At 37.3% G+C, this 24778-nt stretch overlaps 1 protein-coding gene across 3 annotated transcripts in view; it reads left to right on the top strand.

Moving 5' to 3' along the window:
* PCCA (propionyl-CoA carboxylase subunit alpha) overlaps positions 1–24778 on the top strand; it is a 402470-nt gene that overhangs the window by 289499 nt on the left and 88193 nt on the right. For all 3 annotated transcript variants that reach the window (XM_035003107.1, XM_035003106.1, XM_035003108.1), the window contains one exon: positions 20780–20878. In XM_035003107.1, the coding sequence (XP_034858998.1) occupies positions 20780–20878 (99 nt within the window). The remainder of the gene's footprint in view (positions 1–20779; positions 20879–24778) is intronic.

The following is a 24778-nucleotide window of genomic DNA, read 5'->3' as shown; positions in this document are numbered from 1 at the left end:
CAGTACAAGACATATACTGACTTACAGGGGGAGGATATTCTTTCTAGCATTCTGTGTGTCTCATTTGTTTATTCAACCATGTAAAACTTCAACAAGAGGAGGTAATTGCTTAGATTTCTTGATTTGAATTGTTCTACTCTTTGGCACTGGGTGGAAAAAGGAAAAAAAAATCATATTGAAGGCATTGTTCTGTTAATGAAGTTGCTTGTCCCTTTTTGTGCCAAATTTGGCAGGTAAAATTACCATTTATTCTACTTGCTAGAGCTGGAGAATAGGTTGTTGAGGAAAAGTAGCAATTTAAGTAATGACACTAGATAGAATGTGCTACACTACATACATCTCCCATACTTTCAGATATTGACATGCAATTTTTATTTCTCTTTAGTAATGCACTTTGTCTTTAACCATTATATTACTTCCAGTAGCTTTCATCAGCTACATGCAGTTTGCTTCAATTGTGAAATTTGAAAAAATACTGTTATTAATTATAACAAACCAAAGTGAAGCATTTTGATCTGAGGATAAAATAACGATTATATTTTGTTCTGGATATTTCAGAAGTATTGCATGTGTTTTAGTTATGAACAACTATTTAAAAATTAAAAAGGATAGATGAAATATACACTTTAATATGATATATAATATCAGATTCCAGATGTTCATGATTTCTTCCATGTTAATTACACTTTGCTCTTTTATACATGCTTTAATATTTGGCAAATTCTAAAAGACAAATTTGAATAAAAAATCTTGTTCTAAATTGAGAAGCGTCTCATTCAAGATATGAATAGGTGTTTTTTTTTTTTTTTTTAAGATTTTATTTATTTATTTGAGAGAGAATGAGAGACAGAGCATGAGAGGGAAGAGGGTCAGAGGGAGAAGCAGACCCCCTGCCGAGCAGGGAGCCCGATGTGGGACCCGATCCCAGGACTCCAGGATCATGACCTGAGCCGAAGGCAGTCGCTTAACCAACTGAGCCACCCAGGCGCCCTGGTTTTTTTTTTTTTTTTTTTTTAAATAACTGTGTGTTTAAATGAAATGCATAAATTTAGCATTTGTGAAACTTTGAAGTAAATATAGAATCCACTAAATTTATTATAGATTAGATTCTCCCAGGTATGAAACTTCAGGTTTTTAAAAAAATTGTTACTGTTATAGTTTAAAATATAATGGCTAAACCTGCTCTCCTTCCAAAAAGATAAGAAATCCTCTGTAGAAACTGATCTGCAAAATACATTAAAAAAAAACAACAACAGCCAGTTGGTGAATTTATAGACTTGCCAGTGTGAATGAAGAAACAGAGAGTTTAGTGTTGCTGAAACTTGTAACCATCGGTCATTCTTCTTTCTGCCCACTAAGCTAACTGGTAGGCAGGTGCGGATGCTACAAAATCTAACATTGCAATTGACACTAATTGGCATAGTTGTTGGCAGTCTTATCAGAAAGCAAAGGGCTGAATGGTTGAATGGGTTTAGAGAACTTGAATGATAATAAGCATTTTTATATGCATCTTGAATTACTTTTGTGACCCAGACCAACGGGAACACTTCATTCTGACCTCATCCTTCAATGAATAGAAATTATAGAAAGCACAATATGCAGTGTGTGTGATTACTGATTATTTTTCAGGTAACCTTTTACAGCTGCCTGCTCCACTGCTTGCTCTCACCTCCCCCTCCCCTCTCAGGCTCAAAGAAACCAAAGTGTATGTGTGGAAGAAAAAGGAGATAGCTAACTATTGTTACTGAATATTAACTTAATTTTTTTGATTGATTTGTTGCCAAAAGCTTGGTGCCTGTCATAGTACTTTAGGCTCAACTTAAGACAAAATATTCATTGAATTTATGGATGAAAGAACAAGAAGTCTGGGATTTGCTTCTAAATAGTCATGGAGCAGTTGGGGAAATCAGTGGGGATAGAGGTGAGACAAGACTGGCTTTAAGAGGAAAAGTTTTGAACAGGGGTGCTGGAACTGTGGGGGTTATTAAGCCATTCTTGCTGTTTATGTACTTGTTTGAAATTTTCCATAACAGAAGGGTTGTTGTTTTGTTTCTTTAATGCGCTCGCCACCTCACCCCCTACTTTTGTAAGGTCTTCTGTACTTACCAGTTCCTTCCCAGTACCTGCTTTTAAAAATTTTCCTAGTTCCTTTTATCAAAAATGACTCTAAAGTGAGAGTTGCATTACCTAGTGAACTAATCTGTGTGCTTTTGTACGAATGAGTTAATTTCTAGGCAGTGTGGATTTTAATAGGAGCTTTCTAAAGACAGTTTGTTAAATGAAAGGAATGACTGTCCAGGTGGAATTTTTCATCACTGGACTGGATCTTTATGCCTATTCTAACAGTGGCCCCTCACAGAAGGGTTAACAATTGTAGGTTTTCTGTAGTGATTGATCTTAGCTTTTTTGCACTAGGGGTAATGATGTATTTTTCTTCTATGGAAATATTTTCCATAAAGTATTTTTCTTTAGTTAAGAGAGGGCATGACTGTATTGTTTAGCTTATGTTTGGTCATGTAGGTATTCCTGTGTGTTTTGGGTCCACTCCATACCCCCAGATAATTTAGAATTACCTGTGTTAAAAATAAAGTTGAGTCTTCTTTGGTTCAAAGGGCCCTTTTGCAAAGGGATGTCTAGGGTGGGCTGCTTGCTCGAGGCTTTTGTGGGAAAGTTCAGTGCTGCAAACAGTTACTGTCACCCTTCCTTCTGTCTACTGGTTATTACATAGATGAGTAGTTTATGTAAATTTTGTACTCTGCTGTTGATCCAAGTCCCCTTGAGATTTATTATGATCAAGTAATAGTAAACCTTTTGGAAGGTGTTTGAAATGTCGATCCTTGGCTAGTAAGAGGTGGAGAAACCAAGATTTTTCAGACTTTGCCGCTTTTCCACCCTTCTGATCCATCTTGAGAACTGATTGGAGTTGATTCTTATTTCAAAGTATCATTGCTTAAAATATTTCAGATTTTTTATAGCTTTCTAAGAAATTAAAATATAAAGATTTCACTATTTCTGTTTCAGTTTGTATCTCTGGAGGTCTTCAAGAATGAATGCAATTTGCTCATTAATTTCTTGTGCTATTCCTTGTCAGTGTCCACTCTTCCCTTTGCTTGTTAGCTTTCTCTTTGGCCATGATAGGTGTATTATTTCTTGTAACTGCTACCCAAACTGATATATTACATTAGCCATGCCCCTTTTCAAGGCTCCTGGAAAAGTGCCAGTTTTCTCCTCCTTTCAGTTGGGGAGCACAGTTCTAGAAATAATAGAATGGTCTTACTTTGAAATCGTCAGAATGAAAGGATTTATCTAACAATTTGAATAGATAATTTTATTTGTGTGGACATGAAAGTGAAACCTAGAAATGGGATAGAATTTTAAGTGGCATTTTTAATTTGTTTTGAAATTCTTTTTTTCTCTCTTTTTGTAAATGAGCTATGTTAAATGTCTGTGTGTAGGGGGGATGGGGTGTTTATCTCTGATCTACTAGATCCTGTGTAGATTTTGTATCCTCAAAGGGCTTAATGGAGTTTTATATTTTATATATATATGTACATGTATATATATATTTGGAATAACTTTAATCTGCTACTCTAAGCACATGAGGATTTTTAAATACAAATATTATCAACACTTCACAGGACAGTATGATTAAAATTATTTAAAAAATTTTTTATTTTAAATTCAATTTAGTTAACATAGTATATTATTAGTTTCAGGGGTAGAATTTAGTGATTCATCAGTTGCATATAACACCCAGTGCTCATTACATCAAGTGCCCTCCCTAATGCCCATCACCCAATTACCCCATCCCCCCACCCACCTCCCCTCCAACACCCCTCAGTTTGTTCCCTATAGTTAAGAGTCTCTTGTGGTTTGCCTCCCTCTCTGTTTTTATCTTATTTTATCTTTCCTTCCCTTCCCCTATATTCATCTTGTTTTGTTTCTTAAATTCCACATATGAGTGAAATCATACGGTATTTGTCTTTCTCTAACTGACTTATTTCACTTTGCGTAATACCCTCTAGGTGTATCCACATCGTTGCAAATAAAAATACTTTTACTTAAAAGTTACTTTATTAGTCTTACCAAAAGCTGTCCTGGAGAGTTTTGAATTAGAACTATATTGTCAGTGGTCAGCAATCTAAGATAAAATATACTTATCTGAATAACATGCATTAAGACTATATGGGGGCACCTGGGTGGCTCAGTCGTTAAGTGTCTGCCTTCGGCTCAGGTCATGATCTCAGGGTCCTGGGATCGAGCCCCACATCGGGCTCCTTGCTCAGCGGGAAGCCTGCTTCTCCCTCTCCCACTCCCCCTGCTTGTGTTCCCTCTCTCGCTGTCTCTCTCTCTGTCAAAAAATGAATAAAATCTTAAAAAAAAAAAAAAAAGACTATATGAAAGCAAGTCATTTTGTTTTTGTCTGCTTTATGTCGTGATATTTAACTTAAAAACTAAGTTTTGGTAGCTTTCCAGCTACCAAATAAATAAACGTATAAATAAAAGTTAGGTTTTCTATCTCAATGAATTCGATAATTTTTATTTTTAATACAGTGGATATTTATCAAAGATCTGTCAATCCTCAACATCAAAGCACTGTGCTAAGCTCTTCATAGCGTACATGAAAGAATAAGACACTAATCTGCCCTCATGAGCTTCCGGTTTCGTTGGGAGGTTTTGAGATCAATACAGTACTGATCTGTAATATAAGGCATAATTTGATAAGTGCATAGAGATTCACAATGTTATAGGAATTCAAAGAAAGAAAGACTCCATCCTGTAGAGCAGAGGACTAGAGGTGGTATAGGTGGGTTTGGGGGGTATGAGGCAGAAAGTCAGGAGCAAACTTGACAAAGTAAGTACCATATGGAGTAGGTAATGAAGAATGGATGGGAGAAGGCTATTAGGCTGAGTTGACTATTTCAAGTTTAAATAGTAGGAATAAAACTCATGGAAAAGAGCCTGTGCACATTTGTTGAATATAAGAGAAAGAGGGAAGAAAAACCAGAATGGTTGCTAGATTGACACCATTAATACAGAGGACCTTGAGGGCCACATTGAGAAGTTAAAATTTTATTTATTAAGTAACCAGAGGCCTAGGATTTTGAGCTGAGAAAACTTGTAAGATGAAGCCACATCTTTAACTGCTCAGTGGAAGTAAATAGAATTGTATTCTTAACTGCTGATAGGGCTTTGGGAAGGTTTTCTGTTTGCATGGGTTGTTAATAGGAAAAGAAAGAGAAAGGAAAAGAGTTTGCCTTTGGCTTAGTAGTTGATAAGAGAATTTGGGCAGATAGACTAGAGAGAAGTCAGCAATAGTGGGAAGAGAAAGGGTCAAAAAAGCAAAACTTAGTAAGTGGAGTATCTTTTAGAATGAGTCTGCTTCTGTCAACGCCACTTGTGATGTGACTCCATCTGTAAACCATCTCTGCCTGTGGCCACCTTGGCTTGATAATTAATCGACAGTAGGGACTGGAATTCTTTGGTACCAAGTATGACTGTCCAAATAGTTGACCTGACCTCATAATCTATGTTTTAAAACTTTTTACTGTGGAACACCTAAAGTATACACAAAATTGAAAGAAAAGCACAATGAGTACCATGTGCTGTTCTTGTTTTATCTATGTTCACCTTTTAAAAATTTCTCGAGTATTTTAAGGCACATACCACACATTCTATCAATTGATGATTTTATTGTTGTTATTTTTTTTTAGTTTTTGGAGTACCAGATCTTTCTGCGTCCCAAATTCCCAAACCCTTGTGCACTGATCATCTAATACACTGTTCCTTTTTTTCTCCAAAGAGAAGCCCATTTCTTTTGAATTCACATTAGTGACAATCAGTTGACCTTTTTTATAGTTAAAGCACTATCACATTCTTTTTCTAATACATATTTTCTGAATTATTGTGAAATACATTTAAGGAAGATTTTATATATGTATGTATATATATAATATATATATGAATGTTGGACACACACAAAAAACGTGGCAGACTTATTAGTTAGGTGGGTGGTGGAAGGCAGGTTTCTTACTGTCAGAGAAGGGAGTGACAAATACAGGATGGAGAAGGGCTAGAATGTACCTAGCGGTGTTGGATGGTAATGAGAGGGATCAGTGTGAACTTACGGTTTTTATAGGTAGATTCAGAAACAGATTTAGATGCACTTAGTACTTAATGTCCCAGTGGGCAACACCTCTATGGTTATGGGAGACATTGACCATGTACCTCATGGTATGATGCTGAAGACAGCACAGTATCACTGCTCTATTGTTCCTGGTAAAAATGTGTAATCATGAGGAAGCATTCTTCTGAATTCAGGGATATTCTATGAAGTAACTGGTTTATACTCTTCTAAAATGTCAAGGTCATGAAAGATAAGGCAGAATTAAGAAACTGGTCCAGATAGACAGAGACCAGCGAGACATGACAACTAAATGCAGGAGCATACATTAGATCTGGGGCGTGCCTTAAAGGGGGCATTATTAGGGCAATTTCTGGCTCTTTGAATAGGGTTTGTGGATTTGATGGCAATATCGGATCAGTGTTAATGCACTGACTTTGCTGGTTATACTGTACAGAGGGCATCCGTGTTCTTAGGATTGCAGCTGGACTGTTATGGGGGCAATGGGACATCATAACTGGCAAAAAATATTCACAACTAGGGAACCTGAGCTTGATGCACTGTTGCTGCAATTTTTATGTACAATTTTTTAGAAGATTTATTTTAGAGAGCACGCAAGTAGCAGGAGGAATAGAGGGAAAGGGAGAGAGAGAATCTTCAGCAGACTCCTCGCTAAGCGCGGAGCCCGACTTGGGGCTTGACCTCACAACCCTAAGATCATGACCAGAGCTAAAATCAAGAGTTGGCACTTAATATATGTATGCTCCATAATATATGCTCCAGTTTTTTATGTACATTGAAAATGACTGCACACAAGAAGGAACAAAGTAAAAGAAAATACTTTCCCAGACAATTCATTGGAATGATAGAAACAGATTATACTGTTTTCCTGTTAGAAGCAATGAAAAAATACTGGTGACTCCATAAACCTTACCTTGTACTAGTACAGTTATGCTAGTGGTTTATGCAGCTGATAAGCCATCCTACTGACTCTTTCCAAGTGTGTTTTTTAAAAAACTATGATCAACTTGATAGATTTTTACTGGCGTCTTTTTGAGATACAATTGGGACTTACAGAGTAAAAGGCTGTTGTTACTTTATTCACTGGGGGGATTTGGTGAGTAGTTCTTGGGCGGCAATTCCAGTATCTCACTTCTTACCATGACAAAAAAGTTTTACTGTTCATGCTTAGAAAACATCCTATTATTAGATCTGTAGTTCATGAGAAGTTTTAAGAACATAAAATACAATTTTTTGGCAATAAATTTGCTACTACAGTTTTAAAATACAAACATAAAACGATCAAAAATATATTATTACTATTGTAGTACAAGAAAGAGATAATAAATATCTCCGTATATGTATTAGGAATGGTATCACCAATGGCCACAGAAGCTAAGAAGAGAGTGCAGAACCGGAGGTAATCCTTGGTAGGTAGGAACATAGAATATCAAATATATTTGTTGTTGGCCTGGAGAAATGAGCTGTTAGGTCAACTCGTGTGCCTAAGGGTAGAACTAGAGTGCACAGTCACAGGTAGGTCAGATAAAGGAGGTAGGATGAGGAAATGGCATGTCGCAGTTGCGATGTACAGGAATGTAGGAGGAAGAAGCACTTAGACGTTATTGTGAAAGTAGTGTAGCCCACTTAGGTCTTGTGTGAGTGAACCAGCAGCTAAGATCCTGGGATTTCATTGTGGGGGGCATCTGTGGTAGCGAAAAGCAAAAGAGATACTAGTAGAAATCAGATAAAATTAAAAGGATAAAAATGGAGGAGGTATTAATGGAAGAACAAGCAAAAGTAGACTTGTTGAAAAATAAATCCAGAATAACCGTTGTTGTGGGGGGAGGGCATAGTATTACTATATTGAACTTCCACCAACAGCCAGCATTTGCTGAGGGCTTGTTACATGCCTGGTACTGTTCTTAGTGCTTGACTTTGTTCCTCATAACCACTCTGTGAGCACAGATCTAACATGTGAGGACACGGAGACATGAACAGTTAGGCAACTTGTAAACCTGAGGTTCAAATACAGGCATACTGACTGTTGACAAAACTACAGAGAAAATGCCAGATTCTGCCATGATTTAGTAGGAGAAATAAAGGCAGTTTCGCTTGCTCCTTATGTTAAACTCATCTACCTACAGTTACTCATTAAGCTGTGTTATAATTTACAGTATTATCTGCAGAAAATGACCTTATCACACCAATCCAAAAGAAACTACTACTACAATTAAAGTGTGGGTAAAATAATGTAGGATTTTTTAAAAAAAACAAAAACACACAACTGAAATTACAGTTGTTACTGATCAATTAATGAGGCGATAATTAAAGAGAAACTAGTCAACCTGGCTGATTGTAGACCAGTACCTAAAATTGGTTTTTGTAATTCACATCCTTTGAGATATATTTAATTACATTTATAACATGCATATTTAATATAATCTTTTGTGACAGATTAACAGATCTTCCTCTTTGTGTCTAATCCCTTTTGATGTTTTTGTCATTATTACATATCTATTTGGGAGAGAAATAAAAGACTGTTTCCAAGGCGATAGTGGTAAAGAAGAAACTTAACGAAAAATGGTTGTCTCCTTTTGTTTTCAGAAAACAAGCGTCTCATTTCTCTCTGGAAGGCAGTAGAGGTATCATGACTATATTTTGGAATAAGAAAATATTTTAGTAAATAGTGGAGCAGGATAAAGAAAACCTACCCTTTCTGTGTCATCTTACGATCTATACTAAGGTTGTCCTGTAGTTTATATTAGAATGTTAGGAGTCATTATAATTGCATAAAAATGTTTGAGTTATTTTTGTCGTGTTTTACCTGAGAAATTAACGTTGAAGCAAGCAACTTAGCAAAGTTATTGGATCTAAATTTTAGGAACGTTATGTGTTTCTTATTGTCAACATCTTCAGAATTTATTTTAAAAAGCTTATTTGTGTTTCACATATCCAGCAGCAGTGTATGCAGAAGTCAGTGAACTATAATGATGGTAGGTGGTGGTAATATCCCCATGTATTTAACTGCATGGTCTACAGATTCCTTTGTTATTAGGGAGTGTTGGATATACCTCATCGATTTGATACACAATTGAATAATCATATTTTTGTTAGCCGTAATTAAGAGATAAGAACCAAAAAGAATCAATAAGCATCTTTATCTCTAGAATAGTCTTCTTTCAAGGTACAAATAAGCAATGAGTGTCTGCTACAGACAGGCATTGTACCTTAGTATTTAGATTACATGTGTTATTTTTGCTTTTGACATGTGGATTTCAGTGAAATACTCCGAGAATTGCAAGATAATTGCTTCTGGTGCTTCCATAATTTATATGGTTCTTTAATTTCCTTATATGTGTAGTGGGAGGAGGAGAGGTTTGGGTTGGAGTATGTTTTTCTAGGATCCTTTCCAGCCTAATAGTCGAATCAGAAAACCACAGATCTTTTTCCATGTTTTGTGCAGACTGATAATTTTTAAGATATGCTATGAAAGTCTAATGGGCAGACACTAGTTATTCCTTTCTGGAAATTAGTTACAGCTTGATCAACAAATCTTTTTTATCCTTCATATTGTTTTCAGAAATAGAAGCAAAATATATGATCAAAGTCTTTTTTAAGTAGTGGAATGAACACGTTGATTTTTATCTTAGCTCTAATTCTGCACAGTGCTAATCTTAACATTTGATGACAAAAAAGAATTTGTGTATAACAAAAAAGAAGAATTGTATGGTGAATCAGAAACACTTTTTACGGGCTGTATCTTCACAAATTTTATTATTTTTGGAAAAGCTTTTTGGCAAATACTTTGTTTTGTAAGTTTTACATTCCTACTGTTGAAAAAACTCAGTTAGCAGGTGCTTACTGCAATAGAAGTTATAATATTTTAACTGTGTCATGAGGTACCTCTGAGGAAGTGCTTTTTTTGTTTTTTAGTGGTAAAGGATGTAAGTAATCTCTCTCAAATGTCAAATTAATTTTGGGTGTGTACTTTCTTTTTCCCTTACGATTACGTAGGGAGGAAAATTGAATGTTCCAAACAACTCATGGAAAATATTCCACATCAACATTATTTGTACCACAAATGCAGTTAAATGCTTTTAATGGAGTACAAAGTTACCAGTAGACTGTTAAATATGAGAAAGTGCTTTCTTGAAATAGGGAAGATTCATGTTTTTGAAGTGGTATTTTAAACATCATAAACATTCTTAGGAATAACCTAACTGAAGTCATCCTCCTTAGGTGGGGGAAACTTTGCAGAAAATAGTGTGTGTTAAGACGGATTGCGTGAATTCAATCCACCATAGCCTTGCTCTGTTTAATTTGAACTTAAAATATCAATACTTTAATAGAATGTAATCTTTAAATGATTATAGAATGCTGAGACATACGATGTTCTCATCCTGAAGATTGCAGTGTTACACATCTTTTTTGGAGTTTACACTTTCCAAAAAAGCAGGCAGGACCTCTATTTGGTCATTCTCACACTATCATTTTTTCCCCTTTACCTCTGATTTTGTAAATGATCAGGTTCATGTTTACCAGAGACTATTCTGCCTATAGTGAGGAGAGCCAAGTGGAGGTACAGAAAAATACACGTGGAAGACTAGTCTGTTGCAGTGGTCCAGGTGAGAGGGAGGAGCAGGTGCAGGTGGGGTGCTTGTGGTAAGGGCTGAGGGAAACGGGGCCGTTGGAAAGCCTCCGCATCATCCACGCTCTTCCACACCATCTCTCCACTTCCTCTCCACCCTTTCCACTGTGGCCTCTGTGTCTCTTGCTTTGTCATCAACAAACTGCCCTGTATTCTCAGACATTTTCTCTGAACGTTCTGCCACTTACTTGCCTTCACAGAAACCTGATGGTAGTTTTTCTCCCACAACACATGCAGCTTACAATGGGAAGTAAGACTCTTGTTTCCCCTAGTACCATTCTAGACATGTTCCCCTCCCTCTTGGAAAACCCTTGTTCTTTGAAGTTCACGGAGCCTGGCTACATCACTACATCCCCTCCTTCTTGGCAGCCTCCACGTTCCCTCCCCTGCATTTGAAGCCTAGCAACCTCTGCCTCAATACAACCATTAGGCCTTATATTTTCTCTCCATCCATGGATCCCACTCCTGTTTTTCCATTCTTTATCCAGCTTAGCTACCCTGGCCTATAATTACAGTAATTCGCTTACAAATACCCTAACTTCCTCAACCCCGTTATTCTTCCATCATTCCCAAACTTAGATGAACTCCGCCTTCCAGTTTCTTTATGCCTGCATCAGGCAAAGTACCTGAGCATTGCTGGGCAAAACCACATACCAAAGGCAGATTCATGCCATTACATGTGCATGATGTCCCACTGTGGCTGAGCATCCAACACTGGGTGGCAGTTTTGCTGGTTTTCTGATAAGCTCAGCCCTCTGCCTTTTCTTCGTGATTATTTCATGACCTCTCTATTCACACTTTTCACTTTCCTTCCCCAGTTTATACTACTCCTGAGTATCCCGCTTCTCCCCACTATTGGTAGTCAAGACCCAGTCACCATAATTTTCACTTTTGTTTCATCTGATTCATTCTCCAGGCTGTAGCCAGACTCATCTTAAAAAGGGGGATGATGGCATTCTCCAATTGGAATCCTTTGGTGCTTCTCATCGCTTCCCCTCTCCCAGAGGCCATGCTAAGCTCTTTCTTGCCTCTGGGATTTTTTTTTTTTTTACATGAGAGTCCCTCTGGGATATTCCCTGTGGATATTCCCACCTACCCACTGCTACCAACTAATTTCTACTCACTCTTCAGATCTTAGCTTAAATATCACCTCCTCCCGAGAGGTCTTCCTTCCTGCTGAGAAGTGAAGAGTAATGAGAATTAAGAAGACAGTATACAATTGCTGAAGATGATTTGTGACCTTTGAGAATATAGTTTTAGCAGCCAGATTGTAGAAGGTTATGGAAAAAGTTACATGGTAGGAAAATAGGCACAGAACACTTGTTCTAGAGCCTGTCAGAGAAAAGAAGGAAAGAAGCCGTTTTGTGGTTGGAGGGCATAGTGAGTCAGGTGCCCATCTGTGAAAATATGGGTGTTCTGTATGTGCACGAGGCAGAGGGGAAACGGCCGGTGTGTGAGATATCAGTAAAGGAAAGAAGGTTCAATGATGCCAAAAAATAAGAGGACTTAGGTCTTGTGGTTTCAGTTTTGGTAAAGAAAAGAGGAGGTTGTCTGCCAAGAGTGTGGGTCAGAATTAATATGATAATTAATGTAAATTTAGTGCACTTGAGTCCTAGGTCTATTTAAACTAAAGGCATGGGGGCGCCTGGGTGGCTCAGTTGGTTAAATGACTGCCTTCGGCTCAGGTCATGATCCCAGGGTCCTGGGATCGAGCCCCGCATCGGGCTCCCTGCTCGGCGGGAAGCCTGCTTCTCCCTCTCCCACTCCCCCTGCTTGTGTTCCCTCTCTCACTGTCTGTCTCTATGTCAAATAAATAAAATCTTTAAAAAATAAAATAAAGGCATAGAATCTTTATGTCTAGGTTAGTGTTTCTAAACAGAGATGTTGTGTCTTTGGGTTGTTTTTTAAATAGTCTTTTAAAATAATTTAAAGTATTCTAGTGTTTTCATAGTGCTTAGAACATTTCCACAATACTGTCTGCCTTGAAAGGTATGAAATTTTATTTATGTCGTTTCTCATTTTACTCTTGGTCTATTTTTTTTTTTTTTATCTCCACACTGAATTTGACCTTGTTAGCTTTTATTGCCTGTCAAAGGGAAGATCTTAAAAATTTCCTACCCTAAACAGAAGTGCTTGAGCAAAACAAAATCCCTTTCTAATATTGGAATTTGCCATGTCAGAAATTAACTAAGTGTATGTTAAATAAAAGGGCTTTGCAGCCATAAAACCATAGAATTTTAGCCTTGAAGAAATCTTGAGCATTGCTCATTCAGGTCCTTCATTTTTAGATGAGGAAGAGTTGATACAGAGGGATTGTCCAAAATACATTGTAAAATTGGGTGCTGGAGATGAAATCAATAAATCTATGACCAGAGAAATTGAAATGAGTATTGGTGTGTTAACCAAAACGAAGTTTTAGAAGGACAACTATTATGTATTGTGTACCCGTTAGTGAAAGCTATAAAGTAAATATTGACCTCATGCTACCGTGAGAGAGGAAAATATAGGCCCTTACACATCTCCTCACTTTTATAGTTTTGAACACATAACATACAGAATGAAACTTAAAAAGTATGAATAGATTTGCGGTAAAAGGCAAGCCTTCCTTCTGTCCCTGTCCCTCAGCCCCTCTGTTCCTCTTATATATTTGTCTGGACATATTCTATACATTTAAAAAACCACACAGGTTTGTTTTGTTTTTTTCCCCCTTAACAAATGATAGCATACTGTATATACTATTCTGTAACTTCTTGGGCATGGTTTCATATCAGTATATATAGAAAGATGCCTTCTTTGTAAATAAGGGGTGCTGAGTTCTCTTATATGCTACAAGATATATTTATATGATATACTTTAAGGACATCTTGGCTGGGTATAAAATTGGGGGGCAACATTTTCCTTTTTAGTACTTAGATCACATTGCTCTGTGGTCTTACGTATCAGTTTTGCCCTTGAGAAATTAGGCTGACCTGAGGTTTTTCCTTGCTTGTGCCTGATTTCTTATTTTTGCCTAAATATCCACATAAAATTGTCTTTATTCTTAAAGTTCCATAAACAACATCATTCTGCAAATTCAAGGTTTTATTTATTTTCAAAAGTTTTACCTTATCATATCTTTGAACTTGCATTTATTCTTTTTTCTTTATAAGCCTTTTTGAAAAAGTCGTTTGTATATTCTTTGGATCCATTTCTCCCTCCTCCATATCTGTTGTCTTCTCTATAAATTTTTATATTGCTAGTCTTTCCTGTTTTGTTTTATATGATTTCTCCATGTCCTTGTCTTTCTTTGTAGTCTCATTGATTCTATTTTTGGTTGCTTCTTAAGGTGGCTTTTATCTTTATAATGTTATTTTTCTCCTCATTTTTTTTCTGAGTTCTACCAGCTTGATTTTCATTTCCTTCTGTTGTTGTATGATCTCTTCTTTGAACCTTTGTTTTTCTTCTTTGAGCTCATTTTTTAAAAGAGGAGTCATGTTTCCTATGGTTGTCTTTGAGACTTTGCAGAATTATTTATCTGAACTCTTCCTGTGTTTCTCCAAATAGTTCTTCTTGTGTTATAATACTCTTAATTTACCTTTTTCTCTTGATAAAAAATACGTTTTGCAAATTGTATGCGAAGATCCAGTATCGGTTATTTTCTGATCATTATGTGCAGTAGGGCAGTTGGTTATGTATAAGCATGGGCAGCCCATAGCTTTTCCTTGTTAGGCCTGTTACTCTAATACCCTCTCATCAAATCTGTTAGTTCCATTGTCCTAGATGTCACTTCCCATTAGTTTTTGGCATGGAAAAGATAGGGTGGTTCTTTATGTCAGGTTCTCAGTATTGTAATAGTGAAATGCCACTTCCACTCTACATCTGCTGCTTCAGCTCTCCTTGGCTGAAGAACTAGGTGTAAACAATATATATGGCATAGTAACAAGAATTCTTCAGTTCAGTCTGCTCCGATCTTTCTATGGTATTAAAATGTTCAAATTCCCTGCCCCTCCTACCGGCCTCTAGATTTCACTCATCTCATGAAAGCATTAGTAGAATCATTGCATCTGCTGTTCTGAATTATGTTTCTTGGTGAAATCTGTTTACTGTTTGAGGCCTGAGAAGGCACATGATGGTTTTCAGCATGTTCTTTTCCCTCATTTAAAATTTGCAGATATGCTCATAGATTATGATTTGGAGCTCTGATAACATCCTTGCTTCAGTTATAAGTGATGTTGCAAAATTATACTCATTAATTCCCAGGTGTACAAAGAAATGTAGTTTCTGTGTGTCTGTCACATAATCTTCCTCACAAGCCCTCTACCTTTAGTAAGGAGTGAGGGGGAGGAAACACTTTAGTTTTTTGGTTTTCGTTTTTTAAGTTTTTTTTTTTCTTAAAGATTTTATTTATTTGACAGAGCGAGAGAGCACAAGCAAGGGGAATGGTAGAGGGAGAGGGAGAAGTAGACTCCCCACTGAGCAGGGAGCCCATGATCCCAGGAACCTGGGATCATGACCTAAGCCGAAGGCAGATGCTTAACCATCTGAGCCACCCAGGTGCCCCAACACTTTGGTTTAAGCAGTGTCTTTCAGGTACCATGGTGTTTCGGGTTTCTTTCCCTTACTCCAGCTACTACCGTGGTGTGGAGTTTGGATGCAGGTAAAAGGGGCCTTCAGGTACTTGGTTGGACTCAACTACAGAGGTGGGGAGGAGAACTCAGACCAACACTGTCTTTACAAGGCTTTGCTGTAAGGACCTGGACCCAAGACTGTCAGGTGATGATTGATCCTCTTTGTCATGGAAGAGGCCTCTGCCACCCATAGGCTTGGTTACTATTTGCCTATAGTCTTGGAGTCCCCTGTACTATGTTGTCTTTATGCTGACCCAGACTCTGTCATCTCACTAAGCTAGGTAAAACCTTCTGGATTCCTAACATGATGTGCTTGGGTCATCTATCCAGCTTCTTCCTCCATTGGTGCTTTTGATCATACACCACGCTAGGAATGCCATGACACCAAGCCTATAGCCTCTCCTAGACTACATTCCAGAAGTAGACTTCCAGCTTAGATTTTAGGGTGCCTGATACCTGTCAGAATGTTTTCATGCATCTCTCTCCATTTCTGCCCCCCCACCCGTTCCCAGGGGTCCATGCAAAAGGAAATGGGGAGGTCTCTGATCTCTGATCTCTGATTTCTGATATCTTCATCTTCCCTCTGTGTCTTTCCTTCATGTAATCGACAGGACTTGAAAATGACTTTTTCCCCCCATGTTTCTGTCTAGAAGAAACTTTCCTTCTGTCTTTCTTCCCAAATTAACATGCACATCCACTCATTCAATAGCAGAGGATGCAGGGAGAGAAATGAATTTATCGGTAAGGGAAGATAAAGGTAGTTCAAAAATACTGTTTTCAGTTTTTGAAGAGGTAGACTTTTCCTCCCTCTGTTTTTGTTTTTAAAGTCATTCTGTTTTATTAAAGATTTATTTACTTATTTGAGAGAGAGCAAACGGGGGGGAAGGGCAGAGAGAGAGAGGGAGAGAGAGAATCTCAAGCAGATTCCCCACTCAGTGCAGAGCCCGACATGGGGCTTGATCTCAAGACCCTGAGATCATGATCTGAGCCAAAATCAGGTCGGATGCTTAACTGACTGAACCACCTGTTTTTGTTATTAAAAGTCAGATTTAGGGGCGCCTTAGTGGCTCAGTTGTTAAGCATCTGCCTTCGGCTCAGGTCATGATCCCAGGGCCCTGGGATCGAGCCCCACATCGGGCTCCCTGCTCCATGGGAAGCCTGCTTCTCCCACTCCCTCTGCTTGTGTTCCCTCTTTTGCTATGTCTCTCTCTGTCAAATAAATAAATAAAATCTTTAAAAAAAAGAGATTTATTGAGGTATAATTAATAAAAAATTTACTCCTTAATTGTATGGTTTGAGTTTTGACAAATCTGTATAGTCATATAATCACCACCAAAATCAAGATTTAGAACATTTCCATCACCCCATAGAGTTCCCTCATGCCCTTTCCTAGTCAAGCATATCCTCATATCCACAGCCCCTAGGAACTGCTGACCTGATTTCTGCCTTTTCCAGAATGTTCTATAGATGGAATCATATTGATGTTCTATATATCCTTTTGCGTCAGCCTTCTTTCACTTAGCATAATGCTTTTGAGATGCTTATTGTTCATTTTCTGTTGTGTGGATATACCGTAATTGTCCATTATAATTGGTTCATTGGACTTTTGGTGTTATTCCACTTTGAGGTGAATGTAAACTTTATGTATATATTCTGCTATCATAAACAAGCTTCTGTGAACATTCGTGAGCACTCTGTGAGAAAACATTTCTCTTCACTTCTCTGGGGTTTTCTAAAGCAGGTCTACTATTCTGCATTCCTACCTGCTGTGTATAAAGGTTTCAATTGCTCCACATGTTTGTCAGCTCTTAGTATTATCACTCCTTTTCATTTTAGCCATTCCAGTGGGTGGGTAGTGCTATTTTGTTATAATTTTGTTTTTCTTAATGTGATGTGCTTGTCATCTATCTCTCTTCCTTGACGAAGTGTCCGGTCAATCTTTTGCCCATTTTTAAAGAAATTCAGTTGGTTTTCTTATTGACTTATAAAAGAGAATTGTTTGTAGATTTTGGATTCAAGTCCTTTATCAGATATATGTTTTGCAAATATTTTCTCCCAACCTGTGGCTCAGCTTTCCTTTTCTTAACAGTGTCTTTCTAGCAGAAATTTATAATTTTGATGAAGTCTAATTCATCTATTTTTTCTTGTAAGATTTATATTATGTCCTAAGAAATCTCTGCCTGGACCAAGGTCATAAAGGTTTTCTTTTATGTTTTCTTCTAGAAGTTTTTTTAGTTTTAGGTATTTAGTTTTCAGTTGATTTTTTTTTTTTTTTTAATGTTGTGGGATAGAGGTCAGGATTTATTTGTTAGAATATGGATGTTTAATTGTTTTAGTGCTATTCACAAACTGTGCTTTCCCCATTTAATGTCTTGGCACTTTTTTTTTGAAAATCCATTAATCCTTTATATATGTGTCTCTGAACTCTCATTTTGTTCTATTAATGATTATGTCTATTTTTACACCAGTATGTTGATTAGTGTAGCTTAATGGGAACTCTTACAGGCAAATGACATGAGTTCTCCAAATCTGTTAACTTTTCAAAATTATCTTTACTGTTCTATATCCTTTGTTTTTCTATGTATTTTAGAATCTGCTACCCCCCCCCAAAATAAAAGCCTGCTGGGATATTGATTGGAATTACATTGAATATATAGATCAGTTTGGGAGAGAGCTTATATCTTAATTATACTAAAACTCTTCTAATTCATGAACATGGTATATATATACATATATATATATGTTTTTAGGTCTTTAATTTCTCATAAAATATTGCTTCTGATTTTTTACAAAAGTGAAACCCTCCTGTTCTCATTTGTTACTTATTTTTTAACAGCTTTATTGAGATATAATTCACGTACCCATACTATTTATTCATTTAAATTGTACAATTCAGTGGCTTGTAGTATATTCCCAGAGCTGTGCAGCTATCACCACAGTCACTTTTAGAACATTGTCATCATGCCAGTAAGAAAGCCCATACCCCATAGCTGTCACCCTTCAATCCTTCCATCCGTCTCCACACCCCCAGCCCAAGGCAACCTCTAATCTGTTTTCTCTCTGTATGGATTTTTCTCTTCGGAACATTTCATTATCAACGGAACTATGTAGTGTGTGGTCCCCTGTGACTGGCTTTTTAGTTAGCATGTTTTCAAGCTTCATCCATGTAAGTAGCATGTATTGGCATTTCATTCCTTTTTATTACCAACTGATAATCTGTTATATGGGTATGTCACATTTTGTTTCAACATTCATAAAAATAGTTTTCTTTAGGCTGTGGTAAATTGGTTTCTCCTCTACAGGATTTGAATAAATTCATTTTTTTTTTCAATTCCCCCTCATAAGCCCTAAAGATGAACATTACAGTTTCATTCTGTTGCCCCTGTCGATTTAAAATTAATATCAGGGGCGCCTGGGTGGCTCAGTTGGTTGAGCGACTGCCTTTGGCTCAGGTCATGATCCTGGAGTCCCGGGATCGAGTCCCGCATCGGGCTCCCTGCTCGGCGGGGAGTCTGCTTCTCCCTCGGACCCTCCTCCCTCTCATGCTCTCTGTCTCTCATTCTCTCTGTCTCCAATAAATAAATAAAAATCTTTAAAAAAAAAATAAAATAAAATTAATATCAAATACAGATTTTAAGTGCTTATCATTAAAAATCTTTCCTTTTGGCCTTTAACTTTCTTTTTAAAAAGATAAAACTTTTATCATTGAACATTGACCTTTTTTAACCTTTTAAATTTAGAAGCCACGTCAAAGCAAATCTTCTCAGTTTTAAAGGGTATTTTTAGCACTTAATATTTGTAAAACTCTTATCTTTTGGGAGCTTCTTTTGGAAATCTTTCATTACATAAAGAGATAATTTGGGTAGAAATCTTTCATTACATAAGGAGATACTTAATTTGCTAAATAGATCATTTTAAAATGTATTATTGATGCTTCACAGATCTTTATCATCTAGTGTTTTAATAGTAAATAATTTATGAGATGGTATGATTATCTGACCTTATTTTTAAAACTCATTTAAAGATGGTGGAACCATTAGGAACAGGAGAAGGGAGAAAATATTTAGGACCTACCGTGACAGGAATATTGGTAGAAACTTTTATATGTTAACTTCTTTAATCTTACAGCACCCTTTCAGGTAGATATTTTTATTATATTTTAGTTTGGCCACTAAGGTTCAGAGAGGTTAAATGCTCCAGTTTAGTAAGCAGCTCTAACTGAGTAAGACAGCAATGTCAGGTGAGACCCAAGCCATTGTTCCTTCTTCCTACTTCCTGAACTGTGCTCTATGGACGTAGAGACTACTGAACCCAGAAACACAAGCGAGTGCATCATGTCCGTCCCACTGGTATTTCATTACGTAGCCAGTAGCATATCTTAGCTTCTAGACTGTATGACCACACCATTATGGAAATATATATACATAAAGTCTGTATAGATATAGATGGACACACTTATTCTTCTAAATGGTAACATCTATGTTTCTTTTATTTTAGTAAGTATTGTTTAAGAGAATTAAGAGAGAGTAAAGGAATCGTTAGGGATCATGTGTCTTGATTCTGCTACCGGTTTATTTTGAACCTTGAACAAACTCAGATATCCCTTTGTTAGGTTGTTTACTGTAGAGTTAAAATAATACTGTTATTTTTTTCTTAGTTCTTGTATATAAGAGTTGGGGAATCAGTAGGTGAAAAGGAAGCAATAACAGTGCTTTTTATTTTAATTTAGCTTTGCTTTTTTCTTTTCAGTTTTATTTATTTGGAAATTAGAATTCTTCTCTTAAAAGTATCTGTTTTAGAAGGTTATGGGTTTTTTTTTTTTTTTTGCATCTTCATAAATGATGACTTGATGAAATTAGTCATTTATGATCGACAAAAATGTGACAGAACTTTTGCAGAGTTCAAATGGACTTTTAATATTCAGCACCAAAGAATTTTGCCTAATTAAAGCTTCTGTTTAATTAAGATAACAGTGCATAGTCCTTCATTAAAATTAACACAGAAAAAGTTCTTTCTTGGTCCTTGGAGAGGATATTATATGCAAGCCCTGATGTGTGGGTTGCAAAATGTCACTGGAATTTATATGCATTACTTGTCTAATTGCAGTAAATGTAGCATGTCCAGATAGGTTTAGAGTTAGAAGGCTGTTTGTTACTTACTGGAAATCACTTGAAACCTCAGTACCCCGAGGCAGCTGTGCCCAGGTCCTTCACCTCTCCCCAGAGATGGCTAAGAAGACTCTTGTTGGACCCTGTCTTTCATGGTGGGAGCAGTAAACATGACAGGTTGTTTGGGAGCCATCTGTTTAAAATGGCTACTGCTTTGTATGCAGCAATGAACTTGAGATCAGTTTTCTGTCTTTCTTCATGGTAATAGTCTTATTTGGTGTCACAACAGGTGGAAGTTGATGGGTCGAAACTAAATGTGACCAGCACGTGGAACCTGGCTTCACCCTTACTGGCTGTCAACGTTGATGGCACTCAGAGGACGATACAGGTAAACGTTCTGATGATGTACTTTGAGGGGCCCTGCAAGTCCCGAATCTGTACCAGTGCCTGCGTGGATAATACCGGCAGGTGGAGTAGGGAGAAGCTGCGGTCTATTCATCTCCTACATTTATGGTTGAAAACATTTTTCCTTACTTTGGAGGATCTTGAGGCAAGTCTTAATCTGAGGAATCAATATTTTCTTTTCTTCCAGGCAATCCAGGAAGGATAGGAAAAGGATTACTATCCTTTTCATAAATGAAGCATCTTGTGCGCTTTTCTAAAAATATTAGAAGATAGCAGTTTTCGTTGCCATTGTGGGTTTTTAGTTATAAAATATGACTTTGTTACCTTCCTTTTCTGTGTAATTGAGATTGTGTAGTAGCATCGATCAGCAGAAATGTGAGCTGTATTCAGCTTGACTTGCCAGAACACATTGATGCCTTTTAAAAATTGAGTGATCTTAATTTATTAACCTTTATTTTCCCTCCAAAGTAAGATTTCTTGCATTGAGGAAATGACTTGAAATCCAGAGTTGATTGGATGTTCTTTGTCACCAGTGACTTCCATTTTAAAGTAGACAGCTATGAAAAGAGATTCTTCCAAAGTTCCTTCAGCTCACCTCATAGTTGAAGTTTAGGGTTCCAGGGAAAACAAAACAAAACAAAGAACACCGTGTAACATGTGATCACATGCAAATAAAAATTATAACCACCCCCCATAGTATTAAATGCTCATTCTTTCTGTTGTTGTTTGGTTTGTTTTTTTTTTACGAAATATTTTTGTGTTGCCTTAACTTGATTTTGCACAGGAAACTGAATTTTGCACAGGAAACTGATTTTTAAAACATAGAGCAATCAAGAGAATCACAGATAAAAACTTCTGTGTATACCAGATTCACATATACCTCTATTAGAGACAGAGGTATTCCAGAAACCTCCAGTAAATATTTGATGACTAAACTAATTTCTAAGCCAGGCTCAATTGATATATTATCTTTATGGTTCTAAGAAATATCGAATTCTCAGGAACGAGCTGTATATTTTGAATTTGGTTTTGTAACTTGCCCCAGTGTATTTTTTTTCCTCTCATATTTTCTTTCATATTCTAATTATGAGGTAAAATACTTTGAGACCCTTGGAAAAAATATCACTGCATAATTTCACATGATTTAGATCCATTTACTGTGTCTTCAAAAAACATGGGTTTGTTACACTAGCTTATGTTCAGTCGAATGTGCTCTGCACTGAACATGCTGTGGCCAGGCATGCATGTTCTGGTCAGGAGACACAGTATGATCTCCTAGTAGTGAGTAGAGAGATAGAAAGGCCTACTCTCCAAATTGGTGTATCATGATATTTTCAGCTTCCTTCTCAGTGACTGCAGATGGATAACTTGATGGCACTTTTATATGGAGAGTTTCTAGCTACGTTAATACTGGATATGTATTTAGAATAATTCCCAGAAATATTTTCCCTATCATAGGGATACTGTTCAGTAAGTCCATTTTCATTCTTTGTAAGTTCTTTGCTTTAAAAAATAGGCATTAATCTGAAAGCAGGGACCCCCTCAAGGCAGACACTCCCCTCCCCGACTCTTTGGAGGAGGTCATTGCTTCCAGGTAAGTACTATTCCAATGGAAGGAAATAAACTCAGAGAGGTATAAATGGTATACTGGATAAAAACCAAACAAACTCATTTACCTTAAAAAAAAAAAAAAAAAAGGAAACTTTTCTAAAGAAAGTTTTTCCTTACCAGAATAGATGAATTTTAGTCACTTGCTATGGACATTAGCGTTTATTCACTTGTTATGAACATTAGTTGACTTTTTTAATCTCCAAAATAAAATGTGGTCCCCATGAAATTAATAACATAGTGAGAATAAATAATACACAGTACTTACCGTGTATCAGGTACAGTTCTGAGCACAGTGCATATATATGTTCATTTCATCTTCACAGCAACTGTATGAAGTAGGTACTATTATCTGCACTTTGGTAAATGAGGCCCCTGAGGCTCAGAGAAAGTAAGTGACTCGCTCAAGGTCACATGGCTGATAGCAGGTAGAGCCGGGATTTAACTCCAAGCAGCTTGCTGTGGGACCTCTGCTGTTAAGGGTCTCGCTCTGCTGAGGCAATCTGAGCAACTGTTCTGTGATTACAAAGCTAGGAGGAAGCTGAGCAGACATTTGAACCCTGGCACGGTGACCCCAGAGTGTGTGCTTCTAATCACTGGGCTATACAGTACTTTTTTGTTTTCTCCATGAGAGTTCTTCAAATAATAATATACCTTTCATTCATGCTTTAAACCAGTGATGCTCGAACTTTGGTGTCCTTCAGAATTACCCAGAAGGCTTGTTAAAGCTCAGATGGCTGGATCCAGCTCCAGAGTTCACTCCAGTTCAGTTGGTCTGGGCTAGGTGTGCATTTCCATAAGTTCCCAGGTATTGCTGAGGTTGCTAGTCCAGGGGAAGCAGTCTGAGAACCACTGCTTTAAACCTTTGCAATCAGAGAATAAGCTGGGTATGAAGAGCAAAAGTGAAGTAAGTAGGAACCAAGTCATGTGAAGCCTTGCTAATTACATAGTGTGGCCTCTGCTTTATCCTTGGCCAGTGGGATCCATGGACTAGTGTTCACAAAGGAAGTGATGGTGTGGAGAGGATTGGAGTTTAGGAAGAGCTTGGTTCGAGTTGCATTGTGGAGAGAGGATGGAAGGAAAATGAGATTGGATGCAGAGAGAGAAGTTAGGTCATGTTTCAGAAACAGAGGAGGGAAATCATCTTCTCTCAGAATGTTTTCCGTCGGGACAAGAGCATTGTGTGGTGAAGGGATTTGGAAAGACCGGAGAATGAATGGTGGCTTCACAGTGTTCTTTGTGGATTTCTCATCCACCTGCTGTAAGCCTGGGCAGATCTTCAGGGTTTGTGCCCAGCACCCTTCTCTCTGTACTGACTTCCTGGGCTGAGTTTCCCAAGACTTTGAGCTCAATACCTTCAGACAAATAGCTGTGAAAATTCTGCTGTGCGTTTCAAAGAAGAACTATGGAGTGGATATGACCACAAGCGTTTTTCAAGTGATTTTACAGTAATAATGGCTGGGTTTTCCCCCCCTGGATTTTTGTGCCTACTTTTAAACTTTTTATTATTAAATATTTTATATACACAAATCTGTATTAATCTATATAAAAGCTAAAGAACACAACAAAAACCCGATTACTTACCATCTAGATTAAAAAAGGAAACATTACCAATACTACTGCCTTTCCTCTGTGCTCGCTTTAATTAAATCCTTCCTCCTGCCCCCTAGAGATAACTACCATCCCAATTTTGAAATTGCATTTTTAAATGCATTTTATTTTATATTCTTTTGTTTTATTTTATTTTTAAGATTTTATTTATTTATTTGACAGAGAGAGACACAGCAAGAGAGGGAACACAAGCAGGGGGAGTGGGAGAGGGAGAAGCAGGCTTCCCGCCGAGCAGGGAACCCGATGCGGGGCTCGATCCCGGGACCCTGGAACCATGACCTGAGCCGAAGGCAGACGCTTAACGACTGAGCCACCCAGGCGCCCCTAAATGCATTTTAAATGCATCCCTCCCTTCCTCTTCTTTAGGAATGTTATATATCCAGTATGTTGTTTAGCTTTTGATGTCTTTGAGCTTACGTCATTGGCCCCATACTCTCTGTGCTTCTGTGAGTTGTTTTTTCCTCCAGTATTATGTTTGTGATATTGGTCATCTGGATGCATGTAGCTTTATTTATTTCCATGCTATATATTATTAAGTCATATTAATATACCACAATTCATTCTTTCTCCCCTAGGTAGATATTTGTATTTTCAGAACAAACACTGCTTCTGTGAATGTTTCTCTGTATGTTTCTTATTGAAATCAGAGTTTCTTCAAGGAATA

The sequence above is a fragment of the Mirounga leonina genome, unplaced genomic scaffold (assembly GCF_011800145.1).
Source record: "Mirounga leonina isolate KUSES-001 unplaced genomic scaffold, KU_Mleo_1.0 Mir_127, whole genome shotgun sequence".
NCBI classification, from domain to species: Eukaryota; Metazoa; Chordata; class Mammalia; order Carnivora; family Phocidae; genus Mirounga; species Mirounga leonina.
This window is presented reverse-complemented; position numbering and strand designations above follow the sequence as displayed.